General features: G+C 32.8%; 1 protein-coding gene across 2 annotated transcripts in view; it reads right to left on the bottom strand.

Annotated features, from left to right (window-relative positions):
* Window positions 1-12,827, bottom strand: part of scaf6 (SR-related CTD associated factor 6) — an 81,089-nt gene that overhangs the window by 28,055 nt on the left and 40,207 nt on the right. For both annotated transcript variants that reach the window (XM_089097423.1, XM_089097424.1), the window contains 3 exons: window positions 12,500-12,608; window positions 10,174-10,334; window positions 4,628-4,761 (listed from right to left, as the gene is read on the bottom strand). In XM_089097423.1, the coding sequence (XP_088953549.1) occupies window positions 4,628-4,761; window positions 10,174-10,334; window positions 12,500-12,608 (404 nt within the window). The remainder of the gene's footprint in view (window positions 1-4,627; window positions 4,762-10,173; window positions 10,335-12,499; window positions 12,609-12,827) is intronic.

Here is a 12,827-nt window from a genome sequence, read left to right as displayed (position 1 = left end):
TGCCTACCTTAATTTCATCGTCTTCACCGTAGCAGCTTCATATTGATTTCTCAAGTTATTAATTAATAAAACTTTTTCAACAAAATAAATTCAAAAAAAAATAAAGAACTCCATTAAACCAAAATGAACCCAAATAGAATCAAATAATCTACAAAGAATACAACTACCACAAATCAGTATCAGTAAATAAATGAAACCCAAAACAAACAGAAATTAAAATAAATAAGAGTAAAACTCAAAACAAGCAGAAATTAATATGAGTAGAGTTCTAAACCACAAGCTTTCTAAAAGCCAAAATATAATTTGTACTTTACTGAAAAAATTCTTTTAAATGTTTTCACTTTTCTAACTTTAAAAATAAAAAAATAATTAAGATTTTAAGGAATAAATATCAGCATGGGCGTACGGAAGGAGTGGCAGAGGGGGGCTCCTGCCCCCCTCCTAGAACTTCAAATTTACACTAGATATGGTAGATGAAACAGGTGAAAAAAGGTACTTGGTAAAAAAAAGCAGTTGATAAAAGGTAGGTGGTTGAAAAAGCTGGAAATAAACCAGCTGGAATGACAGAATAAAAGTTAAACAATAAGCAATTATCCATAATGTCTTGGAAAGATTTAGCTCTAATCCAGGAAGATTTATTAATGCTGAAACTTATTGATGAATTATGATTTTTGGTGATTACTTATTAATAAATATTTCATAGGTATGATAGAACTTGCTGGCAATGTAAGGTTTTCTGAACTGCCAATATTACTTCAGTTCCCCCACTCTTCATCATAGAATTGGCTGCCCCCCCCCCCTAGAGAAGAAGCTAAATACGCCCATGAATATCAGCATATGTATATTAAACTGACAATACAGATTTTTTCAGTAAACTCATTTGAATTTTTTTCAGTGAACTACAAATTATATTTTGCCTTTTATAAAGCTTTGGGTTTAGAACCCTACTCATATTACTTTCTGCTCGTTTTGAGTTGTACTATTATTTTTTTTTTATTTCTGTTTGTTTTGGGTTTCATTTGTTTATTGATACTGATTTGTGGTAGTTGTATTCTTGGTAGATTATTTGATTCTATTTTTGTTCATTTTGGTTTCATAGAGTTGTTTACTTTTTTCAAGAACTTATTTTGTTGAAAAAGTTTTTTAAATAAAAGTTTTAAAATAACTAAAACTTATACCCAGGTATAGTGTAGTGGAAGTGCTTATAACCTGTCAATGATAGGTTGCCAGGTTCAATCCCGTAGCGTGCCTGGGAATTAATTTCGTTCACAGATGATGTAATAATTTTTTTAATTTCAAGCATCCTCTACCTGTCATTCGTTAAACTAAAGTTTTCTAGTGATATAAAACAAACTTCTTCTTACAATTCACTGGCCCTTTTACTTCAGTATTTCGCGTTGCAATGGGGAGGGGGCTAAAAACCATATTTTTAATATATTAGAACCGTCAATTTAAAAAAATAGGGAAAATAATGCGAGGCTAATCAAAATTTACTAATAAAAGTGGACTAGTTTGATATATAATAATATCAGTTTCTGGAACTCTTAGAAATTTCAGTTTTATAATTATAAAACAGAGAACTTTGAAATATATTTTGTTTTCGGTAGAGTTCAGGTGACGCTTTGGCATTTGGGAGTCTCGGAAGTTGATAGCCCTAACTCTGTTTATGGCAATCTTGTTTTAGTTTTAAGTTTATTTTCATCCATTTTAATATTTTTCGTTTGCGGATCCATTTATTCATCAATGGCAGTATCTTTTATCTTTATGTTTGATATGAAAATTCATTTTGATTTCGGTCCTTTTTTAGTTTAATTTAAATTGGTAGTAATTTTTATTTGTTTTAAGTTTGAATTATTATATGACTTTACTTCTGCTAGTGTTAGCTTCAGTATGACTTTATTTTTCTTTGCAAACTTCCTTTTTGGAAAACGCTTTTTTTTTTATTAGTTATAGTCCGATTTCGTAAGACGTAGCTATAGTATTCGTTAATATTAGGAGTACTTCTTAAGTAGATTTCAGTTCTTCTACTTCGGAATTAAGATGTTGGAGTATAACTGAAATTTTGGAAATTTTTTGAACAGCACTTGTTTTTTTTTACAATAAATGTTTACCAAAAATTTTGCTATATAATTTTAAGTGAATGGGTTAATGGATTGTTATTAACCGGGATAACATAACCCCTCACAACCTTGAAGAGAGGTCTGTAAGTCATGAAGTTTGTCCATTGTTTACGTATAGCATTTGCTATTGAGAAGTATACAGAGAGTTTTCAAGGAAGGGGGGGGGGGGTGAATTTTCTCCTGTGGGGATTTCCCACAGGGAGAATTTTCCGTTGGGATGGAAGTTTCCGTGGGCTGAACTTTCCAGGGAAAATTTTACATTGAGGGAATTTTCTAGAATTCCTCTACAAAACTATTTTTATTTGTCTTAACCGACTCAATTTTAGATGTGGAGATGTTAAGGGGACTCGTACAGGGAAGTTTTTACTGGGTTGGAATTATATAGTGTCTTTCTGTAGATGGGGGGGGGGGGGGGAGATTTTTCATGGGATACTTTCCAGAGGGAACATTCTGCGGGAGCAACTTTCAACTAGGAGATGGGCGGGAGGGTGCTTTTTGATGGAAAACTTCCACGGAGGAACTACCACAGCGTAAAACTACCACAAATCCCTTATAAAAAATCCCAATAAATAAATTAAACCCAAAAAGAACAGAAATTACAATAAATAACCGACTCAAACTCAAAACGAGAAAAAATGAACATGAGTAGGGATGATAACCCCAGGCCATCTCAAGACCAGAAAACAATTTGCACTTTACTCAAAACAAAATACATTTTAAATGTTTTCACTTTTTTTTACTATAAATAAAGAAGTATTAAGACTTTAAGGAATAGCTATGAAAATATGTATATTAAACTGACAATCCATGTTTTTTTTATAATAAAGTGCAAATTATGCTCTGGTCTTGAGAAGACATGGGGGTTGTCAGCCCAATCCTTTTAATTTTTGCCCGTTTTGAGTTTGACTTGGTTATCTATTGCAATTTCTGTTCGTTTTGGGTTTCATTTATTTACGAATGGTGATTAGTGTTAGTTTTACATTTGGAAGATAAGAAAAAGTAAGTCGTAGAATTTGACAACGCCTTCGTCCGTAAAAACTTAAACAATAAGAATATGTTGGTTTCCAAAGCCAACTATCCTTTCAAAGGAAAACTAAACCTTCTTAAACTTTATGGTGCCATATGTTTTTAGCTCATTTTTGCTGACTTTTCACCTACATTTTTTTTTCTTTTTTTTTTGAATTTGGCGCTCGCTACTGCCAAAAGTCGCAGAAGTTCATATGGAAGTCCTTTCAACAAAAATGGATTTGTGATTTTTTTTCTAAGTTTTTAAGATACTTATGGTGTGTAAATTACACTTTTTCACTTTCCTTAGATCTTCTCAACGAAACTAAAAAAAACACAACTCAAATAAAATTCTCAAATTGAGGAAATCCTATTTGGTGCTGTTTTACTTAATGGTACACACCACTATAGACTCTATCAAGAAGAGACAGAACGGGAGACATATAGTCAAACGGGAGAGACAGATACTCGGTACTAAAACAGTTGTTAGAGTGGAATGATAAGTGATTGAACTAATATGATAATAAAATTGGTTTTCACTAATGCGCCAATGACGCAGTAGGTCTTAGACTTTTACAGTGAGAGAAGGAGCCGATACCCAAACTCTTGTTTGTGATGATTTTTGTTCGTTTCAAGCTTGATTTGCATATTCAATTTAAGTTTCACTCGTTTTATTCATTTACATTAATGTCTATTGTATGTCTGTTTGCATTGATTGTTTATTTAATTTCTGTTCGCTTTAAGCTTCATTTATACTTCAATAGCAAAATTTTTTTTTTCATTTTAAGCTTGATTTTCATATTCAATCTAAGCATTACTCGCTTTATGATCTATTTATTCATTTACATTATTACTTGTTGTATGTTTTTTCCTATGATTGTTTATTTAATTTCTGTTCGTTTTGGGTTCCATTTACTCTTTAATATTAATTTCTGGTAGTTTTGAGTTGTAATTTTAACAGGTATTTGTATCTGCTGCGCTCCAGTTTAAAATGGCCTTTACTTTTCTTTGAAAAACTTATTTTTTGGAAAGTTTTTTTTAATTAATTACTCAAATAGAAGAAGTGTTTTCCGCTTTTTTAGCGTAATCGGAGAATTACTCCTAAAGTGATAGAATCATGCTGATTATATAATTCAAGAATAAGATAGATCAAATACATGATACCTCAAGACAGAAAATGAAGAATGAAAGAAGGATATAAGAACAAATTTCGTTAAATGCAACACCAAAATATATTTTTTTTTTATGTAAATCAGATGATCAAAGAAATGTAAATTAGATGATCAAAAATCAGATGATCAAAGAATTAAGGATGACTACGGTTATAATTCCTAGCTAGAAATAAAATCATAGAATTATTGCCTAAATAGATACCGGCAATATAGGATCACATCGGAATAGATGAGCAGATAAAGATACCAGGTGCCTAACAAGAATCATCGAACTCCTTCAGATAACGTTCAAGATTAAAATACGTTATTAGAGAGTACACAGTGACCTACCTATCACGAGGACGTTCATGGGAAGGTGGTGCATAGAACATTTCAACGGCTTTGATCAGTCGTTCACTTGGCGGCACTGGCGCTGGAAGACGTATTTTTTTGGGGTCTAGAGACTTGTAGCTTGAATCATCAGCCTTAAAAAGAAGCAACAATTAATATATACTTAAATTAAAGCCTGGTAAGGCGGAGGGGGATTTAAGAAGTTTTCAGGGTGAAGAGTTACGGGTCAACAACGAAAACCTTCGAAATATTGAAGCCATACCTGGCCATTAGAAATCACCAACAGCTACTAATAAAAATGCATGTCTGAAAATCACAACAATGAGAAAAAAAAAAAAAAAAAGATTCTCTAGTGGGAAGGCCACGTAGCATCTCACTAGTAATATATAAATTTTGGGACTTCGGGGTGGAGCATAGGTTTCCAACTGGGTTCTCCACGCTTAAGTGCCTGGATGGAATGCAGCAGCAATTTTGAAGCTATTCCTACCCTTAATCAAAAATAAGGATTGTTTATCTGAACTCCTCCTTTACCCCTCAATAAAAACCCCAATATCATGACAGCTGCATTTTAGGTAGAATTCCTTTACTAAGCCTACGCTGTCTTACAGACAAGTGCTTCTCAATAACTGTTTTGCAATGGAGCCCTGGTAAAACATTTATACTTTAATCAAACTCAGTTATATTTTTTTACCATAATCGAACACTTATTTAAATTACTTCTACAACAACTCACTGCAACGTCAATCTCCCTGAGGCTAACCTAGATGCGCGAGCTCCTTCTCTATCCCAATCTATTCAAAGCTTCCCTCTTTATACCATACCAAGAAGTTCAAAGTTTCTATAAATCCTTTCTTACAACCTCTTCCCATGACATTCGGGGAAGAACTGTTTTTCGTACGACCCAAGATGGTCAAAAAGCACGATCTTTGGCAATCTAGTATCCTTCATCCGCAAATGTGTCTTAACCATCTCAACCTTTCTCTCATTATAACCCTAGAAAGCGGGATAGGACCTCATTTTTCCTACAACTCACTGCTTAAAATACAGTCAGTCAGAGGGATACCCTAGACAATCCCTCTGGGAAAACATCAAACAAATCCTCTTCTGTCTTCCGAAGTACCTACGTTCCAGGACCATACTGGATCATCATCCATGTAGCTTCCAATATTATAATCTTGGTCTATAGACTTATCTTCCTATTGTTCAAAACTTTTTTTAATTTGAAAAAACACCCTGAGCCTCGGCTATTCCACTTTTAACATCTTCACTACTCCCACCATCTTTACTAACAATAATAACAAGGTAAGTGAAGCTGTCCACTTGATCGATTTAATCGTTACCCAACACCACCTCTTCGGCTTTATTTATTCCCAGTCTAAGCGACTTAGTCTTCTAATTATTAATTTTCAAACCTATTCTTGCACTCTGAACTCTCAAAACCTCCAAAAAATCCTCCAAAGCCTCTAATCAAATCCAATCAAACCCTCCAAAGCCTGTATAACGTTCATTTTACAAACATTTTCATCAGGGACACTCGAATTATTCACATAACCTAAGTCTGGGAGAGTTTTACTCTTCATTTGGTTCCATGCTCTCCCATAGCCTTTGTCATGTTCCTTAAGACTAAGTCCATCAAAATGATACATTTAAATGGGGATAGAACGTAACCCTGGTTAACTTCAGACTCAATACGAAACGAACTACCTTAACCACAGCGATGTTATTTTCGTGCATAGTACTAATCACTTTAATGCTTTCATCGATTATATCATACAAGAATAAACTCTTCTATCGGCTGAATTGAACACTTACTCATAATCTATAAATCTGATGACTGAAAGGTTCTTACGACTCAGGCACTTCTCAATTATTAGTCTAAGAACAAAAATTCTGATTTGGATTAATATTATATGAAATACCCCGTAACCTACAATATCAAATAATGTTATAATAAAAGAAACATTTTATTTGAAACACACTTATCGTAAAATAGAACATGAAATTTCAGCAAAATCAATAGATCTTTTTTTTGTGCTTTTACAAAATTAGCCTCTAAAAATTTGATTCTATGCTTGAAACCTGGAACGGCGTCCAGTATAAAATATGATATGTACCAACTTCTCGTGTTATTATTAAATACTGCATATCATCAATGTAGTTTAGCAAAACCCTTGACCTTATTCCTCGCAAACCAGACGTTGTGAAGAAATACTTTATAAAGTAAATTATTATATATGAAGCAGTAATAATTGATTTTATGCTTGATAAATAATAAAATATTAAAGAAGGTGCGTTTTCTGCAAAGTAATCCAGTAGTCAGACAACACTGTAAATAAATTAACCAGTAACGTCATAATCAATAATATTTGGCTACTGCATTCTCGGTAATTATTTTGAATGCTTTTTTTTATTTAATAACTATAAACAATTTTAAATAAATAAATTATAATTTTCTGACTTTTTTGAATTTAATAACTATTAACATTTTAAATAAATAATTTTCATCCACTACTACTACTACTATCAACTCACTGCAGCATCAAGCCATCTGAAACCGACCCAGCTGCGCACGCTCCTCCTCCATCCCAATTTACTCAAAGCTTACCTCTTTACACCCCCCACCCAAAAAGTCCCGATTTCCTTTAAATCATTTATGATCAAATCATCACATCAAAAGTTAAATCACTGTAAAATCTTTATTGTACCGCCTAAAGAGTGGACTGATCCACCGTTGCATTTGTCTAATTTTTCTGAATAAGTATGTTTAACCATACATAAAGCAATTAATGTTAGATACTCTGATAGTCAACACTGGAGCTTAATCTCGGACATACACTTCTACAATGATTCTAAACTTGGAAAAAGCTACCAAATCTTACAGTCAGAACAAAGTATCTAAATCACAAGTAATAATTGTTTTGCAATGATATTTCCTATTTTGTAATGATTATTTTTTATTTCACATTTTCTGTTAGCTCTGCAGTGTCATTTCTAACCTTCATTTGTAGGTTATAAATACATTAATAAAAATAGCGTTGTTATGCACCCCACTTCTTTCAATGCACCCCACCTCGAAAGGTCCCAGATATAACACCTGGAAAGGTACTTGGTACCTTACCAAATGGGTAAGATACCAAGGAATTCGACAGCTAATCATTACTTGAATAGATGAATCACTATGAATCTCTATTACACCACCTAGAAAGTGGATTATTTAACCATTGGATTCGTCTAAATGTATATGATTAGCTAGAATGTTCAAACCATATACAACATTAAAGATTTTAAATGCAGTGAAAGTCAGCAGCAAAGCAAAACTTTGGCCACACACTTTAACCTTGAACCTAAACCATGAAAATACTGCCCAATCTTGGACATGGAATCTTAAAAATTAGAATAGGGTAACTAAATACATTCTACTACCACACTGGCTATACATGACATATGGAGCTAAGAGAGGAAAGGAAATAATAAATGAAAAATAAAATTAAAAAAGGGTGAGAAAACGAGGATCTTGTCAGCCAGTGGCAAAAGATGAAGACGAAGAAAGTTTTTTTTGTTTTTATTTTTTATATAGCACTAAGGATGATTTGGCGGATGTTCTTGTCAAAATATTTGATTGTTCTTCGTCTTTATGTTTTGTCACTGGCTGACAAAATCCTCGTTTTCTCACCCTTTTTTTATTTAATTTTTCTTTTATTATTTCCTTTCCTCTCTTACCTTCATATGTACAGTAACTAAATCACAGACAGACTCAATCATCAATAAATTCTATCTATAGCAAGTGTTGTGAAGCAGAATAGAAGTATTTAAATAGGATAGGATGTAAGAGAAAATTTCATTTCAACTTAAATTTAAAAACTAAGTATTCCTAGATTGCAATTAGCCAGTCATAGCTAGCCCAGGCCCTACCATCGTCCAAAATCAACCATTCCTCAAGTCCATGTCTATTAAATAAAATATTATAATCAAAATATAAAATATAATCAAATATAAACTCTTAGAAACAATAGAAACTCCCCTCTTGAAACAAAAATGAACCCGAATACCCTCCCATCAATTTGTTGTTGACTTAAAAAATCATTAACTTTGTTTGCTTTGCTTCAAAAAAAAAAAAAAAAAAAAAAAAAAAAAAAAAAAAAAAAAAAAACAGCATGCAATTTCTGTATCTTTTTTGAACGGATAACTGGCTGGAAGAGCATAACCAAGGCCACCCCTTTAAGAAACTCCTAAAAAAAAATAAACTCCCATCTTGAAACTAAAATGAACCCGAACACCATTCCATCAATTTGTTATTTGGTTTATCAAGTGTTTTCTTCATCTGCATATAACTTCCCAAATCTTTATATATTTTCATATTTTTTCTTATCCAAAAAATCTAAATAAAGTTTCGAGGCGTTTCCTTTTGTAACAAGAAATAAAGTTGGCTTGTCCATTCATCTAGTTGCAAAGCATAGAAACATAGAAACGGGGGGCTAGATCCCCGCGTTCTTTCAGGTCAGCAATGGATTTGTTGATCATTTCTGTGTATTTTGGGTGGTTTGCTGGTGCCTTGCCCTTTTTAACCTCTTTAGGTTTTGCAGCCTTAGCTGGTTTTGGAGCTGGAGCTCTTACCCAAAAAAATTTAAATAAAGTTTGAGAATATATAAATTTTCTAGCTACTGGTCAAGAAGCAGTTATTGTTAAACAAAAAGCTTTTCCCCGTGTAAGCTTTTGGCATGTTATATTTCTGCAGTCCTACTGCTTTAATACTTCAACATAAGGCAAATATTTTTTTTCAATTGAAAAATACATCACAAACATGCAAAAATAGGACAACTTCCCAATTTTGACTAGGTTTAATTCATTATCTACGAAAGTTTCAAAGCAGTTCCAAATCACAAAATCTCAAATTTCAGGGGAAACACAAACATTGACATAACTAAAAATAAAAAATAAAAAAATCAACAAACACAAAACAAAAAGCGGAATGAATGTTCTCTCTGCCCAAACAAAAAATTTCTATCCCCCCCCCTTCACTATCTTAGCTAGTTTTGCTCCAAGTCAACCGTATTAATCTTTTTCCCTTTTCCTTATGCGCTCCATCCTGCTTCGTATTGTTTTGACAGGCATCGCAAGAAATAAATCCCAAATTCAGCTTCTCTGCCCTCTTCCCCTCTAACCAACGTGAATGCTCACGGAAAGTTGGAAAATCGGGCATAAAGATACACTTTTTGAAGCTTTATGCACGGAGTTTTTCACAAAAAATGGGAAGGAGCCAATATCCCCTGGACCAAATGACGCCACTGATAAATGACGCCACTGATACACTTCCAAATGACGCCACTGATAAGAGAATGAGTTCTCAACAGAATGATAAGTTCGTTTTGTTTATGCTTTCTCGTTTTTTCTAATTAATTTCTAAACTTATTCCAAGTCATCTGAGTTAATTATTTCTCTCTTTATCTTATAAGCTCCATCTTGTTCTCCATTGTTTTGATAGGCCTTACAGCAAGTAAATAATTAAATAATCAATTGAATGAATAAAACAAGCAAGGCATGATTACCTTTATCATTGTGACCATTAATCCAGCTGGTAGGTCATAATAGGGCATAACTGGCTCAATTCCTTCCAATTCCGTAATATAATTTGATTTATAGTCAGAATGAAAAGTTCCCATGGGGGGTGGTTGACTCCAATCTTGATTGTTATCATATTCACTTTCATCTAAAAATGGGGAAAAATAGCACTAGTAGGAGATTTAAAAAACTAAGTAAAGAAATAGGAAACTTTTAAAGTCAAAAGAAAAATATACGAAGCTTGTGGTTTTCAGGTATGAATTATACCTGAATTATACCCGAGGTATGATTATACGTCGGGCCAAATTTTAAATTTCATTTTGATGACTTTGGTTCTGTAAGGATCATTTTTTTAAAAACAAATATGTATAATAGATAATAGGCAATAATAGGCAAGGTATGTTTACTTACGAAATTTTCCCCAAAAACAGAAAATAATCCCTTAAAGAATTCAATAATGAAGGCTTCCATGGTATAAGTGAAGTTAAAAAAGAGCTTTCCCACAAAGTTTATACCGCAAAGTTTACCCTGCTCACAAGAGTTTCCCTTTTCAACTTTATCACTATTCTTCGAAGCATATAGTTTGGATTATTCAAACTTAAAGTTACGAAATAATACAGTTAAAAACAAAACTTGTTATAAAGAGTCATCCAGCACGTTTTTTTAATTTTACAAATTCAGTCCAAGACTTAATTATGCCTTAGAAGTCTTTCTCTATAGGGGAAACTTAGCTGACTTTCTTGGAAGATCTATATGTTTTGCTTCATTCCAAATTTATTAAAGCCGAAATATTTGTATGAGGAAAACGGCTAAACAACTATGGGAAACTTTATTGACACTGTAGGAGCCCGGCACAAGAGTGACTAAGATAACCCCTTGGAAGAACTTCCAGGGAAAGGACACGCTATAATGAGAAAATCGTTCCTTATTTTTAATTCGAATAGTCTTGGTTTTGGTTTTTCTAATTTGATAAGTTATTTTCCTCTTTTCGTTGTTGTTGTTGGTTCTTATCTTGCATTCTTTTCCCCTTTTTTCCTATTATTCAAAAATTTGTTGTAATTGTTTGTACTCCTTGTGATGGATAAAAAAAAACAATTAAATATCGCAAGTAATAATGTATTTTAGAACAGCAAGTCAGTCGTAAACGAAGCAATGTTTAAGAGTGAAGTCGACTGTTGTTGAAGTTGACAATGTTTAAGAAGTGAAGTTGAAGTTGACCAAAAAAGTTGACTATGCTTCTTTTTGAAGTAGTCCACCACGAAGTGCATGTTTTTCAAAATATTTTGACGGGACATCTCCTTCCTTTTTAACACATAGAAGGCATTATATTTCAGAGGGACGTGTCCTTCCGAAATATTATAAACGCTTAGTCTCAGATATTGTGAAAGCCTACATGAAGACCCCGAAGTATGAAAATAAACTAAAAATCTCAAAATGGAGCATTTTTAGGCAAAAACCCGATTTCCCTGATATTTCGCGCAGAATTATAATACACTGTGTTCTACTTCAATTGACACACTTTTTTTAAGCTTCATTATAAAACCATGTTGAAATTAAAATGCTTAGATTATATAATTGTTTCTTATATTTTATTTACTAAAAAGAGAGTGGAGAAACATGGATAAATAAAAAATGGCATTAGCAACATTATTGCAAATAATTCAACAGACTAAGGATTTTCCTTTACGTTTTTTACTATTAGAGGAGGAATTGGCCCGTGTAAGATAGAGCTGGAACCGTTATGAAAAATCAATGTGTGTAGAATCCAAAGTCATGTGTTTCACACCTAAAAGTTAAGTTAATTTCTTAATTTTATTTTTTACTTTTATACACTTTTTTCAATGTTCAAGTGTTCTTGCTGTTGAGCAAAAATTGAAGATTGTACTATCGAATTTTTAAAAGTATCTTTTTTTTTTTTTTTTTGGTCTGCTAAACATAATCCCCATCTCTTTTAATGATAATAACTTTTGAGGCAAAATACAGAAAAAGGCAAAAGAATTTAAAATTAGAAAAAAACAAAACAGCAATCCCTTTCCCGCATCCATAATGCCACTGTATTTCCTATAATAGTCTGTCCCACAGCCGTATTTTACTGGCCAACCTTACTCTGATAAAGTTTAACTTTCGAACAAGTGCCTAGGTAACGAGGAGAAAAAAAATTTTAAAGGTAGATTCCTTATTGCATAATTGCTAACCTTTATAATGTTCACAGTTGAAACCCATCCCACCATAGCTTGGCAGCCCTCCCCCTTCTCCAAACCAAAATTCTAGCATGGGCATCTAAAGAATAAAAAACATTAGACTTGCTCATACCCCAGTGTTTTTCTTGCTGTCCATATCCATTTGCAGCGTATGCGCCCTTTTGAGCTTCATGGATAGTATTTAACTGATCTTCAAGCTGTCGTAAATGAGTTTCAAATCCCTAAGAAACAAAGGTAAGATTAATGTTCTAAAAGAAAAATTCAGCTAATCCCTGTCTTAATTAATTATCCCAATCACTTGTAACCAATAAAACATCAATGAATAAAGGTATAAAACTGTTTGTACAAGAAGCTTCCAAAGCTTTATTTTCCCTTTCCCGTTAAATTATGAAAATTCATACTTGTAAAATGATGAAATAAGTTTAACTGTAGAAAATCCA

Source organism: Artemia sp. Qi Xiang Cuo, chromosome 11, assembly GCF_049724085.1.
Source record: "Artemia sp. Qi Xiang Cuo chromosome 11, ASM4972408v1, whole genome shotgun sequence".
Classification (NCBI taxonomy): domain Eukaryota; kingdom Metazoa; phylum Arthropoda; class Branchiopoda; order Anostraca; family Artemiidae; genus Artemia; species Artemia sp. Qi Xiang Cuo.
Note: the sequence above shows the minus strand (reverse complement) of the source record. Positions and strands in the feature narration are given on the sequence as shown.